This window comes from Danaus plexippus, chromosome 28, assembly GCF_018135715.1.
Source record: "Danaus plexippus chromosome 28, MEX_DaPlex, whole genome shotgun sequence".
Classification (NCBI taxonomy): domain Eukaryota; kingdom Metazoa; phylum Arthropoda; class Insecta; order Lepidoptera; family Nymphalidae; genus Danaus; species Danaus plexippus.
Genome location: NC_083556.1, coordinates 2,218,832 through 2,240,154, shown reverse-complemented (window position 1 = coordinate 2,240,154; position 21,323 = coordinate 2,218,832). Strand labels below are relative to the sequence as shown.

The window sequence follows — 21,323 nt, the reverse complement described above, 5'->3', positions numbered from 1 at the left end:
TTAGAAAACAGTTGAGTTCTCGCACGAAAGTATTCAGAGTGAAGTCGGAGTCTTGATGGAATCTAGTTAAATATAAAATATATGTGTGGTATTGATATCAAATGTTTTATTTAAAAAAATATATATTTTGTACGAAAACCAAAAAAAAAAATATCCTTATATTTTAATCACTACATTATATATGAAATGAAATACAGTTGTAATTTATAAATATTAAATAAGATAAAAATATTATATTATATATATATTTATTATAATATATATATATATATATATATATATATATATATATATATATATAAATATATTTATTTATTTATTTATTATTTAATTTCACAGAAAATACAAGCAAGAATATTATTCAACTTCATGTGTCCGAGCACACCTTAATCACCCGTATATATATTTTAAACCATAATATGATTTTAAATGACATTTCTACTGCATTTCATTAGTCTGTCTACACTAAATAATAACTTAATAATTTAACCGATGCATAATAATATCGTAGATAATATAATCATTACTTATTTTACTACACGACTGAACCTTTTTTATTGTAGAAATGTCAAAATTATCTGTAGCATATATTCAAATGTCAGACATCTTTAGCGATTTTTACATTATTTACTATGTCTTATTGGTAAGTTAATCGTATCATGTATTATAATATCCGAAATATGTATGTACATATATGTCCATTGACTATAATATTTACTTACACTGATATAATTAATAGTAACGAAATACCGTTTTACTTTTCACAGCTGATGTATAAGGATTATTTTTTGACGGTTTTTTTTTATGTCTCTAGCAGCAACTGTATTTTATTATCTGTTTTTGGTAACAGCTGTTCGCAGTGCAGCTTCACGGCACAGTTCGAGAGTGCCTTAATCATGCATCGTCAGTTGCACCACGACAGTTCTGAGGATTTTATTGACAAACACAAAAGAATCACCTCTGTTAGTAAGATGGACTATCCAACCATTTATAGCTTATGGGATGTAAATTTTTCCATAGACATAGTTTTTACTAGTTTCCATAGACTTTTAGTTTTGTCATTAAGAGTATTTTATAAAGGCGATGTATTTTTTTCGTATATGTTTAATTCTCCAAATTTTTTTGATATACAACCTTTTTTTTGGCGACAAGGGACAATACTTTTACTTTAGATTTAAAGTATTTATATTTCTAACACAAATAGCGTTGGTATTTTGCTTGGTGGAATAAAGAAGAGCCTTCATATATGTTCAACAAGTAATTGGTTGTCTAATATGCAACTACCTTCATATTGGCTGTTTCCTTTTAGGAGAAGTCAAACACTATGCCACTTCCCGCTCGCCTGGACAGATCGTTCACAAACAAAGAGAAGGGAATGAAGCGTAAGTTGTTGATCCAAAATGAATATTTTATTAGATACGCCGTTCAAATGTCAAGTGAATCATGTGAAGACATCACTAGTTTATCTACTGTTGCTATAAGCAATAAGTTGTAAATCAATATGTTTTATCTAATATTATTCTGTTTAGTACAATTTTTTGGTATTTCTGACAAAGATATTTGGAAATAACACATAAAACTTTTATTTTAAATTATTATATATACGAAAAATGGGGAAAAAATTAAGTGTTATTTGAAAAATGTGTATATTTTTGTGTCTTGTTGTTAAGGCGGAAGGTTATACACGTAGTTATAAATATACTGATAGTTTGTTTTGTATTCTGATTAGCAAAACGGTCAGTGTATACATAGCTTTATATTTGTTTTATTAATGAGTAACAAGCGGCGTCATCTGTCCAGTGTCGGCTCGCAACTCAGCCACGCGGTTGTTGGGAAAGTTGAAAGATCGTATATGCCGTTCGAAGATGTTTGTACATCAGGAAGAGGCCGCTGAAGCCAGGTTTACTGTTAGTCCTACAGAATACATTTGTAATATTAATACTAATATATATTAAATATTTAAAACATATAATGCTCTTTTGCTATATTTATCTTTCCGGAAGAAGAATTATGCTAATAGTTTGTTTTTGTTACGTGAACAGGATTTGTCTGGACAAAGTGAATGTACTTCGAAGGCGTTAAAAGAGCTAGGGTCAAGCGTGAGCGGCGTTTTGGAATCATTACGTGATAATAAGGAAACGTTTGCGTGTCACCTGTGCTCGTTCGACGCTGATAGGTATGAGAAAATATAAATAATATGATCCATACAAAACGCTATATTCTTTAAAATAATTTATGATAAAAATTCATTTAATGGATTATCATAAACAAATCGGCAAAAAAGTTTATAAAAATATTTTAAAGAAAGCTTAAGACTTACATTATATTGTGTTACTGTCCCATAGACAACATTTATTGTAAAAATAAATGCTATATCAATAAATCTCATACCGTAAGTATATAGTAATATTATACGAGCGTTTGTTTACACATTGAAATCATTACAGGATAACAGTTTTGGATCGCCATCTATTGAACGATCACAAGATCGGTCTAGATAATCTACTGAAACTTGTTATGGCAAAGACAAAAGACGGTCTGACAGAAGATAACCCAGCTCAAATGTATGGACTGAGACAAGCATATTACAGACCCGCGGACGAAATAATAGAGAGCGACGAATTCATAATAGAAACAGTGACGCCGAAGATTAAGATATTAAAACACGCGGTGACCAACACGGACCTGAAGTGGACGGACATACCGGATATATTGGATTGCAAGACATCGGAAGAAAACGAAAAGTTTGTAGACGATACGGCCGATAACGAATTGTTGGAGAAAATGCAAACCCTGAACGAGTGCATGTACAAATTCGTAGATTCATCCAACACGCTGAAGAAGGTCTTGACGAAGGAGTTCCAGCCGAAGTCCGAAAAGAACGAATCGTACTACAATCTAGGCGTGGGAGAGTGAGTGATGTTTGTTCTTGAATAATTTATTAGATTAACTTGCCATATAATGTATCCTAATATAATTTTACGCAGCCGCGAGTCGCCGAGAAATTGGGAGAAGGCCCACAGTGAGAAATTGGTGAGAAATCAAGGGAAATTCCCCGAGAGCCGGTAGGACTATGGAAGTTATAATTTCGTTTTCAACCATTAATAGATTACTCAATTTTAATTATTATTCGTTCCAGGAGTGAAAAAGTGAAATATTCCTCTGAGAACTTTTATTTTTGATATAATTTTATATAAGACACTTATGAATAAAGTTTTTTTTTGATTATCTCCTCTTCATTTATATCCTTTTAATATCTGTTATACAAATTATTATTAATTTCAAATTCCAAGTTCTTTGAAATAAATATAACACTTTTCTATATTTAAACTACATTTTCTAGATATTTTTTTTTATGAGCAGACCTAAGCAATATGAATGGGACGTCCCCAACGTCATTACCACCGAAATAATAGTCCGTAAGTAAAATATTGTAAAACTTTATTAAAATTCAACGTATATGTAAAAATCAAAAGTCATTCATGGGCCGTATGCTGTATTCTGTATTCTTTGTGGCCACATTGCTCACATACTATGCATGTGTTGGACTGCTCATTCTTAAGACAGTGACAGCATAAATGGGCGCAATTGTTGCCCGAGTTATGGCAACACTCGTGCTGTTTTACGTTATCACCGCTGGACATTTGATAATTGGTCTGGCAACATTGACATTTCGCCAGTGGTTTATCAGTTTGATAATGGTGTGTTTTTACAACCGGCAAAACTCTAGGGCCGTTTCTTATCAACGGCCTGTTTGAATCGCAACTTTTGTCATCGTTTTTGCGCACAACCGCGAACATTCTGTTAATCTCCTCGATGGCGTCTTTGGATTTCGTTTTTTCTTTCATAGATTGCTTCAGTTCCTCCAATTTCATTTGTGGTATAGAAGACGACTTACGTTTGGTCAAATCGAGCGGATATTGTGATTTGGCTGTTTCCGGGTGACAGCATACCACGGAATAAAGTACATTTTCATTTGCTTGGCGACTTTCAATCGAGTATTGCAATATCTTACTAACGGACAGGTAATTTTTATTCTGGACATCTTCCGTACCAACGCAAGCGTCTTTGAATATAACAGTTTTGGATTTATTTTTGATTTCCACTTGTTTTTTATTTTGGAACACTGTAAGTACCTCGTTTAACAGTGTCAATCCTTGGGTAACGTCTGGTTGTGATGTCTGTATGTGTTTTCCATTGCCTTCCCTGTTTTTCCTATTAGTGTTTCTCAATTCATCATCTTCGTCTTGTTTCTGACATCGTGGACAAGATTTGGATTTTCTCTTGCAGCATTCGACATCGATGTACTCCTCCTGGGAAACCTTTCTGTTCAGACATATTGAACACATGAATCTATTTTGCATCTTTCTATCTTCATTCATATTACTAGAAAAATATTTTATGACACCGTTCCTTGAAGTTATATCTATTTTCACGATTTTGTAATTATTACAAGATACCATGTAGGAATTATTTAAGCAACGGGCATTAGTACCTACGGTAGTTACATAAAAGAACCCGGTTGTAAATTTTTATTAAGATAAATGACTATTTTTCATTTTAATCGATGTAAAAATAATATATATTATAAAAAAACCCTTCAAAAATATTTTTATAGTTGACAGTGATGTGATGATTTTCGACTTTATTTAATAACATTTGATTTATAGCAAAAAGTATCTAATATATTATATGTTTTATGGTCCAGTTAGTATTTTACTCGAAATACAAATAACATACTGCAAAATAACATATTTCTATGTAAAAAGTCAGGAACCAGAATAAGATTATAGCGCTGTCCTATTTACCAAAAAAGAAGTCATGAAAAAAAAAATGACAGAGTTGGTGGAAAATTATATAATTTCTCGAAAAAAAAAAAAAATAGTCAGAAATTATGTCATTTGTCAGATACAAAGAAAAATATAAAAATTTGAAGTGGAATATAATCTTTACATCGAAAAAATTAAACATAAGTAGTCAAGAAAAAGTGATAACAAAAAAATTAAATTTTAAAAGAAATTGATCTGAAACAATCTATCTAAAAAAGTTATTACAAGATACACACATACATATTTATTACAGAAAAATTCTATTTGACATAACCAGAGCCCGCATCTAATAAGAGAGACCGAAAAAAAAATGAAATTCATCGTTAGATAATGATAAATAAGAAGAAATGAAAGATACGAAAGCTGTATATGTGACGACGTATACGCTAGACGGAAATCTTAAAAGTGCAGACGAAATCGACAACAGAGAAGAGAAAACTGAGATCGGAAGCTTAGAAGCAAGTAATGAAAGCAGAAAGGACTTTGGATGCCAGTACGATATAAACAACATATGCACATGTAAAAGGATCAAGAGGAGGGATATTAAATATTATACATCACGCCAAGTTTACAGAACACAGAGATATTTAAGTAATAAAGATTTCACTGACATCGGTGTCGGGGATGTCAAGACGCTGCCCAGGAAGAGAGTAAGGAGAATATATCTGCCTTATGCTGTTGACGCTGGGGTTGGATCTTCAATTTTTACTGCAATACCTAGTAAGGGAATTTAATTTGTTGTTTCCATGGACAATGGTTATGTTCATAATTTGTTTAAGAATTCTATGTAATAATTTTAACGAAACGTTACATATTTCAGATAGAACTCAAAACTTCTGTGGCAGTTATTATGATCAAAAGAAGACTTCGTCGAAGTGTGTCGGGGGCCTAATGGATAACACAGATATATTGGCAATAAGTGTAAAATTATCACCTATTGTGCAAACAAAATCTGGCTCAAACAGTCCTAAGATTATGAGCATAGAAAACATTAATAATGCTGGTACCTTAGCCAATGAATCCCTAAGTAACAAAAAGGAACAATTGCAAGTAACGAGCAATAAATTAGAGAAAAAAGAACAAATTATTAACGCAGTGTCAGGTCTAACTTTTAAAAATGCTGCAGATAACAATAAACCAAAAAACATCTTAGAATCGTCTGTGGATGATGGAAAATCAAAATCTGTTAATATTAGCAGCGACCGAAAAGATTACTCATCAGATTCTCTAGTACAACACGTCCATAACTTGGAAAACCCTAGCGACTACAAGCAAAGTAGAACTTCAATCGATTTTATAGAGAACAAACTGGAAAGGGAATATAGAAAAATATTCTCCACCAAACCTAAAGAGCACAAGTCACAAGAAGAAAAGATGGCTTCAGATTTTAAAAGTACCTCAACACTACGAAGACGCTTCGAAGCGCTAAGGCGAGGAATTAATAAAAAGGATGAACCTAAAACTGATTTTGTCACATTAAAGATATCCAGCCGAGTCAGTGTGCCGAGCAAGAAAGACGTTTCCATCGTATCCGATCCACCTTCCCTAGAAGCGAGATCATACTCAAATACGAAAATATTTAGTCCTCTACAATCTAGAACGAGTACTAAAAAGAAGAAACTTCCTGTGCAAGCATCACCAAGGAAATCATTTACAGGTAAAAGATTGATCAGCCCCAATTGGTCCACTGACAACGTTGTTAGTGACCAGGGAGTAAAGGGCATGTTTAAATTATGGGGGAAAAAATTTAACTTAGATGAAAATAACACCGGTAGAGACTCACGCGAAAATATAAAGAATAAAGTTGAAATTGTCAAGGAAGAGGTAACATCGAAAGAAAAGAAACAAGGAAAAAGATTTTCGTTTTTTCGAAGAAAAAATAAAGAAAAATCCAAACAAGTTTACAAATCTAAGAAAGGCGTGACAGCCGGGCGGTGCGAAGTGGATGGTTTAATGATAAAGATCGGTGCAGCAAACGAATATCCCCCAGAGCACCCGAACGGGAGGTATCGTCGTAGACCGGTTGAATTGGAAGGTATCTTAAAAAAATCGTGGATGCAGAGATACGTAGATAGCAATGTCGATTCAAAACACAGCGCGCAGATTAGATGGAATAATAACATGTACACGACCAGCAGCAGTACGGTTTTCGAATTAATAGATTGTGTTTACAAAAATACAGGACTCATTTTTAAATCCAAAAGCGAAATGACCATCGCGGAATCATCCTACTACCAGTCCTTTATGAGTCCCCAAATAAACTTCATGCAACAAAGCATCCAAGCCTGGATGGTACCTCATATAACTCGAGACAAACAAATAATTGCTTTGAATAATAACAAAAATGATAATAGGAAGATACAAGTCACGTACTCAAATCAAAAATGGTTTATAGAGAAGTCTCAAGCTTTTGGACGTAATATAGAAGTGGTTTTACACTCAAAGAACTTGATGAAACATGAAAAAGGGGACAGTTCTGAATACATCATGATTGATATACCTGAAGGCTATTTCTCCGATACGAGCAATGACGAAATAGATACTCAGACTAGTGACGAACAAGTTTATAACATTGTAGAATATGAAACGGCTAAATCCAATTCCTATGTAAAGAAATATAAAAAAGACAGCAAAATGGACACAGGAGATTATGCGACTCGGGACATTCACGTCACTGTAAGCGTTAAGGACAGTAAAAATAACGAATCAAATATATTGGAAACAGTTATAAAAAGGCCGCCATTACATAGGACGGTGGTCGTACAGGGTAGTAACGTGTATGTCCCAAAACGGTGTGACGTCATCGGAGTAGGAATCATAACACAGCGAGACATGCGAGATCTTAAAAAACCCATGTAAGTAAAATACATCCAATCAATGGACTTTTTCTTTAGATATCATCATATATAAGTAATATTTAATGTAAAATTTCTAGCCTGAAAATACAAGATGAACTGACAGACGATTCGGAGCACACCTTTCCTCCTCAAAAAAAGTGCGAGTTAGCAGAAAGTTACTTACAAGATTATTATCGTAATTGGACCCCGCTCGGAATAGATATGTTTTCTTGGTGCGTAAGCGATACTCATTTGCGGGGCTCGTCAGATTCATGGAACAGTTTAAATCAGGGCGACGGTTCGAAATCTTGTCCAAACATTTTCGATGATTACCAAGCATCTACCATTGTGTCTTCGTGCAATACATCTTCATGTAGTCATTGTCTAAATTTAGAAATGGAAAAAAATACAGAGTGTCACAAAAGGAGCAGGCAAATTTTTAATTTTAAGAAAAAAAAGTTAGATTTTCCAGACATTCTTCCAGATGGAAAACGGGTGCTACCAAAAGACTCATTGGAAGTGTTCAAACGACGAAAACTTTATGCACTAAGTAATAGGGCCATTTGGAAGACCATGGATACAGGTTCTGCACCCAATTGCGTACCAAGCAATGAAGATAGAGAATGTCAGAATTCTTCAAACGAATGTTTTCCAACCGTATGCAAGACTGACAAGAAACCAAAAAAAGAGTGTAAGAAACATGTATCGATGCCAAGCTGCGATGTTTTAAACGAGTTATTAAACGAACAGCTGTCGAAAAAATGTGCTGACGGAATTCTAGCGTTTAAGGGCGCAGCATGTGATGGTTGCAAAAAGAGTGACGGTCTACCAAAACACGCTAGAGTTATTCCAGCACCAACTTGTACAATGCCTCATCACCCTGATGAAGATCTTTGTAAGAAAAAGCACAAACCAACTTGCTTTAAGAGCCCAATACCTTGTATCACACCTAAGACACCGCCATGTACTGTAACGCCGCCATCACCACGTCCTTGTCTGCCACCCTCACCACCATGTGTAAAGATGCCACCGTGTCCATCTCCACCTGTAGTTAAAGTACCACCTTGTGCAATTTCGAAACAAACGTCACCTATAACCCCGCCTTGCAGTTACCCCAAAGTTACGCCCCCAAATATACATTCTCCACCACGAATGGAATCAACACAGAGGCCCTGTTCTTGTTCACCCAAGGCACAGGAATCACAATGTAATTCTCCGACTTGTCTAATAAGGAAATGGTCACAAAGTTCTTCTATCTGTCCGCCCGAGCCACCATGTCAAGTTACTTCACCGTGTAAAGTTTCAACCCCACCCTGTCCTTCTTCTCCGCCACCTTGTAAGATTCTTCAGAGCTGCTGTTCCTCTCAATCCCTTTGTAATAAACAACATCATTCTACCAGGAAACGTTCGACGTCATGTCAATCCACGTCTCCTATACTTAAATATAGAAAATGTCCAAGTCAAGAATTTCCTTGGCCAATAAAGAACCAATTGTCCAACACACCATCTCGAGAATCCAGATTAAGCGGCAAGAGTTCAAATTCCTGTACGAACATCAATCCACCCAGCTGTCCAGCAAAAGAAACAAGACAAAAATGTCCAGCAGCGCCAAAAGAATGTCCCTCACCTCCACCTCCAAAGCAATGTCGACCAAAAATACCTGGCCTTCATCTGAAAAAGTTACCAATACCGAAGTGTCCGTCAAAGGATTGTTATGAAGGTGGTGTAATACGATTAAGTTCCCGTGAAAACATTACCGTGAGGTTGAAACGCCCAACTGACAGTACCGAGGAAATAAGGGGCGCTTGTAACATAAAGGTTCAAGACGAAGATGGACGGACAATGTACGAAAGACGAAACTATCATCGCGATAGCAGAATTAATGTAGTAAAAGACTTGTACAGAGATTCCACTATACATAGAGTTACGACAGAAAGTACCGATATACCAGTTCAAAATTCATTAGAAGAGAAAATATGCAACAGTGTGCCGAACATCATTGAAATAAACTTGAATTTAAAATTCAAACAAGGCGATAAGAAAAAGGACCAGTCCGAAAATTGTAGCGTCACTCGGAAAGATTTGGATCAAATATCTGACATACAACATGAAGGTTCTAAGGACGTGTATCTTATACAAGATCAACAGAAAGCAGTCAAAGGCAAATCTGGGAAAAAAGATCTGGATATAAAAATTATAATAAAGAACTTTAAACCGGAAACAATTAAAACGAATCAAACCGATAACACTTGCGTCAAAATAGACGCTGACGAATTTTCAAAGAATATTACGAAAAAATTCCAAACGGTATCAACCGGTTACAGCGACGTGTTCGAACATAAAGCATTTTCTATACACAGGACAACAATAAATTTAACAGAATCCGCAGAGTGTAAAATACAAAACAAAACTTGCGAAGCATTACCAGCGAAAGAATTAGTAGAGAATAGATCCACGAAAGAGATGGAATCTGATGTGGTCTTAACAAAATCGACACAATCGACAACTATAAACACTGTAAGTTCATTGGAAAAAGTCACTGAAAGCGTAAACATTAATGACGATAAGACATACAGAACTAATGATGAAAAGTTTGACACCGGCTCAACAATTAGCGCGAATGAATTTGCTAGCTCAGGTGTAAAACCAAAATCAACCGACAGTGTACCCAAAATACACGACAAGGATAAAAAAAAGGCCGTTTTGAAAGCAATCTTCGAAAACTCTGACAAAATAAAGAAGAAACCTAATAAGAGTAAGATGGCAGACATAAAGAAAATGTTGCGAGCAGTTCTAACATCAGATAGTAGCGCTCACGAGGATATAGCAGTGAACAACGAACTGGCCAATGAGCTTACATACGCTTCTCTAAAACCCGATTATTTTAAGAATTCTGAGAGTTTGACAAATTATTACCTTTACGACAGCTCCACGTCCTTAAACAAGAACAGTCATTCTGACGTCGAAGAAGCTGTGTATCCTTCAAGTGATAACACCGAATGCACCGACGACTCGCCTACCACCGGTGCATGTCTCTGTAGTCATTTTGCAGCTAAATTAAACATCCCTGAAAAGAATTGCTGTTGCTGTCGACCGGACAAGGTGGACCAGGAAATCTTTTGTAACCTCATAGAAGACAACTATTATAAATACAAACCTGAACATGTAGACGTACATACCCAAGATTCGAAATATTTGAACGAAGATACGAAATCAAATTACGCTAATAATGAAGATTACGTCTACGAAGACAAAATAAATACAACAAAGCTCAGAAGGTCTATAACAGACGGGCATTAGGTGTACATCCACGTGGGATAAAGACCTCGCATATGAAACGAGTCCACAGAGCAACAGTCCTCGGCATATCGGACGACGACAAAATCATCGTTCTGAATTCAAACAGCGAAAGCTTTATAAAAAAATCTAAAAGAATCAAAGCCGAAGATATTCTACAATCGCAGGAAACCAAAAAGGCAGTTTTGGAGATTTACGCCGAGAAGACGATATCAAATGAGCGTATCGTGGCTAAGTTACCAAAGTTTGTGTACAACAAGGAGAGCGAGATATGTCACTACCACGAGATCGTCTCTGGCCGTGGCCGGTCCACTATCAGCAAGCGGGACGTGGTCGTAATGTCCTTCATTTAACTATTTATATATATTCGTTAACGTGTTGTCTTTATATACAAATAAATTTTACACGTCGGATTGAATGTTTTATTTCGATTAACACATGCGTTTTAGAGTATTAATAATGTATAAAAGTATAAACTGATTTACCACAAGTAACATTTACACAATAAAATTATAATAAGAGTTTTTATTTCTATGTTACACTATAAGCCAAACAAAAAGAAAATGTCTTTAGACATCACACAAACAGGCGATTGTCTTGTGACATCATCTAGACAAGAAAACAACAAAATTACTAATCGTACTGAGTTGGTGTACATATAGCTTAGAATTTTTGAGGGTAGACGTGATTTTAACGACTATTTATTGAATATTGCCTAAAATATAGCGTAGCATTTTTTCTAATTTGGTTGGCTTTTAGTAAAAAGCAATGAAGATACGGAAACCGATCTCGGAATTAACCAGCAATTTATCTCATTCAAGGAAATAGTGTTTTAAAATTATATATTGAAAAATAACGTATTCTCAAATTTTTGGTTAACACAGATGATAATGGGGTATACATATTACATATAAGTCTAGACTTGGAAAACATATATATATATAAATACTTTTTATCATATTTTAAAATAAATCGTCCTTCCCTATGTTTAACATCCACAATCCTTAAGACCTTTCGTATACAAAGTATTACATATGGTTGGTTAGGTAGAGAGAGGAGCTTGGACGGTGAAGGTGAGCGTTTATCTCGTTAGATAGGGCCCCTGAAACCTGCACCTGGCTCGTAAGTCCTAGGCACTGTTGAAGCTCCTCTCCCTGCAACGATGGACCAGCATCCGCAAGTCCATCCATGGAATGATGAAGTTTCGTCTCTCTCGTTACTTATAAACAAACAGTTGTAATCAAGGAATCAAACATTCACTACATTTAATTTCCCTATATTTCATCGTATAATTTATAAACTAACGTGCGAGTTTTGCAATCTTTGGCCATTGAAGTTCTTAAATAATAATACGGAGAGCTTCCCTGATATTCCGTTGGCTAAAGTCGTGTCTGGAAATAAGAATATATTAATTTATGAAAATGTTGTTATGAAAAAAATAATTAAACAAGAAATAGATGCAAATAGTGTGAATTTCATGCGAACTTGCACCTACCTTCACCTAAAACAATGTTAGCACATTGGTTCAAACATGAAGTGTTACAAAACTATAGACAAGACGACGGAAAATATTATTTAGGCAGAAATGTCTATAATTTTATAAGTCTATGTGACACACAGTGCATGTTAACAATTTGTGCTTTGTATATATATGAATTACTAAAATTTCCTTTACCCAAAACACAACAAATTTAATTAAAGTACAACATTAAAATCTGTAGTTTTAATAATTTTTTTTATCTTCTGCAATTGGCTTTTCTTTGTCGTAATATTCATGTCTTTACTAATGGGTATGATTAAAATCAATGGGATGTTTGTTATTACGAAAAATTCATCCGAATTTATGGTCGAATATGTAAAAAAATATATATTTGGAATCGAGCGTGATTAGTTAAAAATAAAATAAAATGCGAGACAACTTTGTAACACGTTTAATCGAAATCTTGATATACAAATAAGTACACAAACGAACACAGCTAGCGTTTGACAGTCACGAGACTGAAATACAGTGATCTTACCACAACTCTGCAAAGTCGGACTACATACGGACAGTTTTAAGTTTTTTTATTCGTTAATGTTCGTTGGATAGAATCGAGTTATGTTTATCAACGAACACGAGTTAGTTAGACGATGTAAAACTTGTGGTATAACTACTGATACAACAATACAATACTGACGAGAGGTTTATACATTTAGGCATATTACAAGAAGTACATATATATATATATATTGCTATTTTTATATATGATAACCGAAATAAACAGCAATTTTATCATTACATAACCATCAGAGGTAACAACTCGCCAGTATGGAAAACCTCGCTATAAGGTCCGCTATGACTATAGATAAAAAATTACAGAAAAATATAACATTATTGGCGGGAATATACGAGTATACAAAAGTTATAGAGTTATATCCGTCACATAACCACCCGTCGTGTTATTAAAGTAAACAATAAGTTGTCATATAAAATACACTTCATTAATAAAAATAATACTATCTACTTAGCGAAAGTGATCACTAAACTATGAATATTCACTGAGGTATTCTGAACTCATAACTAGTTGTGTTGAAGAATAATTAATTACTATAAACATACGTGGTTAACCGACATACTTAAAGTTTTGATTAATAACAGAACCGGTGGTAAGAACATTATTATCAGTATAACATCAACTTGATTAACATTATCAGATATATATTCAATAATTAATATATTGTAATAATCCCACAGCAATTTAAAATTTGTATGCAATTTGCAATTTGCAATTAATTTGAATGCAATCGAGTGGAATTGCTTTATAATTCATATAAGTGGCACATCGAAACAGTATTATATAGACGATATTATTGAATGGTTATTTGATATTGTGTATATTTTTTATAAAATACTTTTTGCAGGAAATGTTTGTTGAGAAATAAATATGATTTCGCGCTCGTTACTCAAGAATCTAATGGCTTTATTTTTTTTTTTTAAGAAAAGCTTTTCTAAACCTTTAACATGAAGCTGGGATCATTACAACGATATTAAAATATCTCTATTAATTACAACAGAGCACTCACAAATACTAATAACGGCTTTTTTACTAACTCCGATTATACATTTGAAGCAATAAATGCAGTAAGGATTATACATATTTATTATTGCGTTATAATTTATTCATTGTAATTAAAAATAAACGAAATTTACACAAACGAATAAATTATTTAATTCTTAGGCTGGTTACACATTATATTTAAGGTATAAATACATTGAGCAAAAACAAAAGTAAGTTTGTACTGGTAAGTTTAACATTTACGAGATAATAGTCGAGCTAGAAACGACAGAAATTCTAGCGTTGCAATTATTATTTTTAATTATAATGTTAATAAACATCGAGATTCAGCCTCCTCCAAAGAGTTTCTATTACAATACTCGACAAACACGCTTAAAGATAAGATATATTCTATCAAATAAATAATATATTATACATGGCAGTTCACGCTTTCAAAATTACAAGATTTTTTAAAGAATTCCATGGCATTTTGTTTACTTTTTAATGCTTGTAATGCTACGTAAGGTTTTTTTTACAGAACACTAAGTTAATTCAGTTTCGTTGTCACAGATAATTAATACGCGGCTGCCAAATGTAGACATTTTGTATAGTCTGTTCTCGATTACGAGTAGACATAGTGATTATTTTAATAATACTCAACTGGTTAATAAGTTTTGTAAACGAGAACAATATTTCTTTTATATGAGGAATTCAAAATTTTCTGAGGAATTAAAATTTTATTCTCACAATTAGTGTTGTTGGTTAGTTGAGGATAATTATGAATGTTTCTTAGTGGACGACTTTTAGCTATATTTCTCGTTTTCCACGTGATGCTGGATTTCATACGAAGATATTGTTATGCTTGACGTTTCTGAAGTCAGATGCGTTATCTCCACTTGTTGTACCTAAACAATTATGTGTGTCTTAACATAAAATCAATCAAAATGGCGACCAGCGTTGCAACTAAGACATAACACTATTATACTTTAATAAATAAAAGCTTACCTTATCATATCGATATATTAGAATGTTATTTTCCGCTTTTCACTTAAATACATGCAATTTCGTGCTTCTAAATAAAGCTTTATCATGCAGGATTTAAAGCTGGGACCTTCGCTTTGTTAGAAAAAAAAACAAATCTGACAGTTCATTAAATAAATGACGTAACGAATTTCGAAAGGGTATTTTCAACGGTGTTATTAAATTATGAGAGTTTAATTCCAAATGTATTTATTCTATCTTATATAATTAACAACAACGGAATATACAAAGATTCAACAACGACGTAACAGATAATCAAACGTCATGTTTCTTGTAAGAGCGATCGAAAAAGGTTGTCATAAAATAAGCCTTATATATTTTTGCATAAACTATTTCAACAACGGTATTTGATATAACAGGTTAACAATAATATAGAAAAATACTGGGAATTCAAGGGGTTCTTTTTACAGACATTTTACAAAATAAAATTAGTAGGTAAAAGATAAAATTCCACAAAATAATAATTTGCATATAAAAATATTGAATAAGGAACAAATGCGACGAATCAACTCTTACAAGAAAGTTTGTAAGTAAATGTGATCTGCAGATATTTTTATTTATACATATACATATGTCTTTTAACATAAAACGTCATTTATTATTAAAAATATTATTAAAAAAATCACTTATTTCGCTTGAAAGTGTGAATCTTAAACAAAAAAAAATACAATACATATTGTTAATATAAGTGACACGTTTTAAGAATGTTTATATATTTAACTATAGATTTCTCAAAATACCCACAGATCGATAGCACACATCAAGAACACGCACATAAGCCGAATACATAAAGCGATCACGTTGCATTATAAGTCCTTTAATATATATTATAATCTTAAACGGTATTATTAATAAATTCGCGTATATTTGATATTTTGTAATGCCAACGAGAAGAGATAAATTTTGTAAACAATACATTTCAAAGTATCATAATAACGAGCGGACGTTCAATAATTATAAAATATAAATGTACGTATTTATTAAATAATTTATACAATACCTTAAATTTCAATTAAATAGTGAATATATAAATAATTATATTTAAAACCAATTAATCTTATACAAAATTAATGAAAAATTCAATTTTCATTTTAAATTGACGATCAATAAGTTATTCAATATGTAACATTTTTTTTAATCTATATTAAAAAAAAATGAAGCTTTGTTACTACTTTTAATCTCTTTTCTTTGGCATCGCTATACAGAAACACTATATTTAAAACACTATAAATAGTGCGAAAATGACTGAAAGATATTGCGGGATTGCGTACCACAAAAATAAAAAAAATACACTTTTTTTTTTTAATTAAATACGCGAATTATTTCAATAATACTTCCTACTAATAACATTGGTCGGTTAATATTGGCAACACCGAATTATGCAGATTATATAACAGTGCTACTCGCTATTTGAAATATTAATATAAACTCATCGTAATAATTAAGTCATTAACAATGTTATGAACGAATTTGTACTTTAAAAATTAAGTGACATATTTACTTATATTATCAACATTGTTTCCAATTATGAAAAATTGGCGCGAATCCATGACGAACAGATAAAAAAACACGGGTAATGTCATTTACAAGAAGCAGATTTCTTATATCATGGATAATAAATTAATTTATTGACATAAGATTCGCGTTTACAATTATATTTTTAAAAAATGTCATATTTTATTTTATTGAAGAGGGAGCACAGTCAGCAGACTATTATGAATTAGTACAAAACCGAGACATGAGATTTATTTTTAATATTATCTACCAAATATATATATACTTAAAATTATTCGAACAATCACTTCCTTCATCAAAGAGTATTTATTGAAATAATAGACACAGATTAAAAATATAACAAATGATTGCTAGTAAAAACCGCGCCAATTCACTTCTCAATATGGAAGCACCCAAATTTGTGTTCATACGCGCGTACATCCACTATACTATAAAGCTAGCTGAGTTTATATAAAAAAAAATGCATTTTCTTCGAAATCATTTATAATCTAAGTCTACTCTTTGTTTTAATTGCAACTAACCCACCAGAAGCAGCGTCCAAAAATAAATGCATAAATATTTTTATTAGTATACAGTACGCGTGTTAGATCTGTTAGTTGAGACGCGTCACCCCTTAGTACAAGGTCACACGGACTACGTTCACGTAATATGGAAACTACGAATGAAAAACCAAAAACGCAGCTCCTATAGTGTGATATGCGAACTTGTGGTAAGGGGACGTACTATTTATTAGTCAATAGTCATTCAATGTCAAATGCAACCGTTTTAGTCACTAAAATTTTATTTTACTTATTTATATATATGATTTTCACAAGTTAATTTCTTTTTTCTTCTCTAAACTTAATGGTATTAAAAATAATAGTATATGTTTAAGTTAAAACGAGTTTTATACAGTTTTATTTACCAGGCCTCTGTTTCACCGGTTATTTGACATCATGACTTAAGTGTGCAAAGCTATACATTATATAAGCCGTTTATATAATATATATTTCATATAAATAGCTTAAAATTTGTCTTTTTATTCCGAGAGACGTTATGGAGTTTACATAATTTATCCTTAGGACAAGTTTATCGTCGTACTACATACGGAGCGTTTAAGGTTTTTCATTATTAAACCTTCTCGCATCATAGTATTAACGAACGTTATTGACTGAGAAACGGGAAACGGTACGTATGTAGCGACGATTGCGAACGTGTTGTAAGCGTACTGAATTGAAATCGTCTGAAATAACTTTTCGTTTTTTGATGACATTGCATATTTAATTTATTATTTCAAAGGCAATTCCTCCATAAGCAAATTGTTAAAGTCCACCCAAAAACGTATTATTTTTCTATACAAATGTAAATTCAATTTCAGTAGTAAACTATTTGACTGAGTATACGATGAGGAGGACAAATTGTAACGAAACCCGGTATAATATACTTGTATATATTTGTAAACAAAACACATCCATAATATCTCTTGCAAATGTTAGTACAAGCGAGTGCCTAGTGCTGTGTATGTATGTTTGTTTGTTTGTATGTACTCACCACTTCGCTAGTGAGGCAGTTTATGGGTGTGGCGCGGGGCGGAGGAGGGGGTCTTGGGGAGCGTCGCCCGGGGGTCACACGGCCGGGGGTCATGGGATACCCTGGGGTAACAGAAGACATCGTTAGGCACACATAAATGTTCGTTGCAATGAACAGAAGAGATAATTCTCATAAACACGGCTCATGACTTAAGATCTATTTGGAAATTAGACTAAAACGATATAAAATGCTTTTAACTAAAAAATAATATATTTCAAACAGAAAAAATGACAGGTGAAACACTTTTATTTTATACAGAAAATAAATATGTATAAAGAATAAAAAAATGTCGAACAAATTCTTTAAATTCATATAGGTATATAGTTTCCAAGTAATAATAAAATTCCCACCTTGTTCACTGCTGCTAGATTCCGTGAAGCTGGGCGTGCCCTCAGTCCAAGTTGGTGTGGAACCTTCCACTGAGGCGGGCGGAGTCCAACACACGCTGCAGCAACAAGAATAAAGAAAACCTTCTCTCAAGCCACTTTACTTGAACAATACGATTGCAATTATAATGGCAAATATATTGAGTTTACAAAAATATGTTTGCTTTAAATTTTATAGACAAATATCCCAAAGAAAAATTTACTGATTAAATGTTTGGCAAAATCCTCTAAGAATCTTCTGTCAATGAATATAGTATTAATTCTAAAATATAGATTTTTTGGAACGAAAAACGTACTTAGCCTCATTGCTCCTTGCGCTGCTCAAGGCAGCGGGTGTTAAAGCTAGTGAGGAAGCTGACGACGTGGTCATGACGCTCGCGCTGGACGCCCCTCGTCTCCTCGACGCTGATGATGAAGTAGTTGACGAGGAGTTCGTCCGACATGTACGTGGAGCTTCTTCGAATGGCGGCGGCGGCGTAGAACAACAGGATAGCGGCACCGTAGCTAAAAACGACTAGCATTACTCACTAGCTTTGGATGACAGCGGTCGTGACACAGTGATATTAGAAACGGGATATAACTAATGCCTAGAATGATATATGATGGGACTAACTAGTGTTTATAATGAAATCTAATGTTATTGCTAGTGGCAGTATAAAATGTTTAGCAAACAACGAACACAGAAGCCGGTAGTAACATACATAGCAACATTAATACAATTCAAATTTAAGATCTTATAGGTTGGTACACAGAGACGTTGGCATCACTCTTTGGTAGGTTGGCAGACTCATATCGGTCTATCATAATTAGATAATTTCTTCAAACTCTTTCCTCATTTGGAATATTATTTTATCTGATACTACAATACTCTCTCTCTTCATTGGTAGTTCTTTTATTCTTGACGTCACTGAGGGTTGTATAGGTTCGGGAACTCTAGTTACATTGAATTTCCGTATTTTTTCACTTATATCGGTTTTGGGCACAACACCAACCGGCAGGGGCGGCGCTTTGCCCTTTTTGGGCCTCCGTTTGACAGGAACGTCAGTCTTCGTCTTTTGCTCAAACATTTTCTTGGTCTCTTTAACAACATCTCGTCTTTCTATTCGCGAGATGCTGTCTCTCGAAGATGTTACAGAACAAGTATCAGTCTCTGATTGAACTTTGAGTATTTGCTTTTGGAACAGATCAATTTTCGTCTTAGCTTTTCTTTCGCAAACAATATCCTCTTTAGCCGTCTGTTGTGAATGTTCCTCCGCGTATGTTTTTATTTCTATCTTGGGTTTCGTTTTCGTTCGGAACACGCCACGTGTCTTATCTTTAATCGATTGATTGAATGTGAACTTTTTGGTGAGACCTGTCATTAAACCTCCTTTGTTATCGTCCGAGGGGTCTTTCTTGTTCGGTGCTTTTTTGATGGTATTTATTCGTGCTATGAAACCAGTTCTCTTTTTGTTTTTGACGGTTTTCTTAGGCGAATACCTCGGTGATAGATCGGAGTCATCGCTGTCTGGTGTGTCACCGCTTCTAGCTTTACGTAACTTCGCCTGGGACAGAGTATTTATAACTATCTTATTGTCAGCACCGATTTCATGGACCATGATTTCATCACTTGAATCAGTGAAGGAATCCCCATCATAGTTTCCTGTCTCTAAATGCTCTTTGACAGCATCTTTAATGTTAAATTTGGCCATCATGTTAGACTGAGATATGAGATCGTTGCTCCTCTTTCTCTCGCTTATACTGTCCCCCTCTTCAGCGTAACCCAGGAATGAGTTAGATGCTACCAACTTTGATATTTTTATGGAATGATCAGATATAGAAGGCGGTGTACGGCATGCGGGTGGGTTATAACTCAAATCATGCCCATAAAAACCAAAATTGTCGTCACTACTTGTAAAAGGTGTTTGAGGTGGTATATCATTTACTGATATGTATAATTGATAATCACCTTTCGTCTCGAGGCTTGAAGTTTGCGAGTTTGATCCGCCTCGTTTCGTTTTTGGGGAACCTCGTGGTGGTACCGGCGGTGGTACCCTTTGTTTCTGGGATCCTTTCAAAACAGCTGGAAAAGCTACATCCGGTTCCGATACAGTTTTAACCGAGACTTGGGGCAATTTAACGGAAGTCGACACTGGCGACGTTATAGATGTGGGTGTTATTTGAGCTGTGACATCAGTGAGGGACACTACAGGGTACAAAAACGCACGTCAAATTGTATAGATTTATTTTATACGTTGTATAAATAAAATATACATCACATAAACAGCATTGGCACCGGAAGAATTTAAAGCAAGAGTAACAAAATGTTTGTGTAACAGCGGTGATGAGTTATATGTCCAAAATGGCGTGTTTGTATTTATATTTTTTATATTGAGCTTGACCGCCAATGTATTGTGTATTGGTGCATTAAGAATAAGCATGCAGTAAGGAAAAGGTCCAAGTATACCCAATAGTAGAATCCGGCCATAGCAGCGTGGAATGACAGAATTATGACAGTAAGTTGATATTACGAAATATTTTATCATTAGAAAAGATCTTCGCTATATGTAATTATTTAATATATATTTTATCGTGACCAAAAATACAAATACATTAACGAAGACTTAAATAATTTATAACCTGTCAAGAGATGGCAGCACTTGGTTATACAGTACATAAATAGATTATACACTAAATATGAATCTCACCTGCTTTGACGGCCACACTACTTGACGTTGTAGCTCCTATCCATAGAATGCGTGCAAAAATCATATATATTTATTATAATTATACAAATGGTTAATATATATACTATTTTTCGACAAATGTTTGTTA

General features: G+C 33.8%; 4 protein-coding genes across 4 annotated transcripts; 2 read left to right on the top strand and 2 right to left on the bottom strand.

Annotated features, from left to right (window-relative positions):
* Window positions 1-559: 559 nt before the first annotated feature.
* On the top strand, window positions 560-3,228 carry LOC116776156 (uncharacterized). Its single transcript, XM_032669264.2, has 8 exons — window positions 560-643; window positions 851-962; window positions 1,310-1,382; window positions 1,801-1,907; window positions 2,043-2,176; window positions 2,448-2,912; window positions 2,988-3,065; window positions 3,140-3,228. Exons 1-8 carry the CDS (start codon window positions 633-635, stop codon window positions 3,180-3,182), a joined length of 1,023 nt encoding a protein of 340 aa, XP_032525155.2. The 5' UTR covers window positions 560-632; the 3' UTR covers window positions 3,183-3,228.
* A 196-nt stretch (window positions 3,229-3,424) lies between these two features.
* LOC116776157 (uncharacterized) lies at window positions 3,425-4,671 on the bottom strand. The gene has a single exon (XM_032669265.2). It carries the CDS (start codon window positions 4,461-4,463, stop codon window positions 3,477-3,479), a length of 987 nt encoding a protein of 328 aa, XP_032525156.1. The 5' UTR covers window positions 4,464-4,671; the 3' UTR covers window positions 3,425-3,476.
* A 207-nt stretch (window positions 4,672-4,878) lies between these two features.
* LOC116776140 (uncharacterized) lies at window positions 4,879-11,376 on the top strand. Its single transcript, XM_032669243.2, has 3 exons — window positions 4,879-5,549; window positions 5,650-7,684; window positions 7,765-11,376. The coding sequence occupies exons 1-3, from the start codon at window positions 5,177-5,179 to the stop codon at window positions 10,964-10,966; spliced, it is 5,610 nt and encodes a 1,869-aa protein (XP_032525134.2). The 5' UTR covers window positions 4,879-5,176; the 3' UTR covers window positions 10,967-11,376.
* A 7,649-nt stretch (window positions 11,377-19,025) lies between these two features.
* Window positions 19,026-21,260, bottom strand: LOC116776139 (uncharacterized). The gene is made up of 2 exons (XM_032669242.2): window positions 21,197-21,260; window positions 19,026-20,694 (listed from the first exon to the last, which is right to left on the bottom strand). Exons 1-2 carry the CDS (start codon window positions 21,258-21,260, stop codon window positions 19,316-19,318), a joined length of 1,443 nt encoding a protein of 480 aa, XP_032525133.2. The 3' UTR covers window positions 19,026-19,315.
* Window positions 21,261-21,323: the final 63 nt, after the last annotated feature.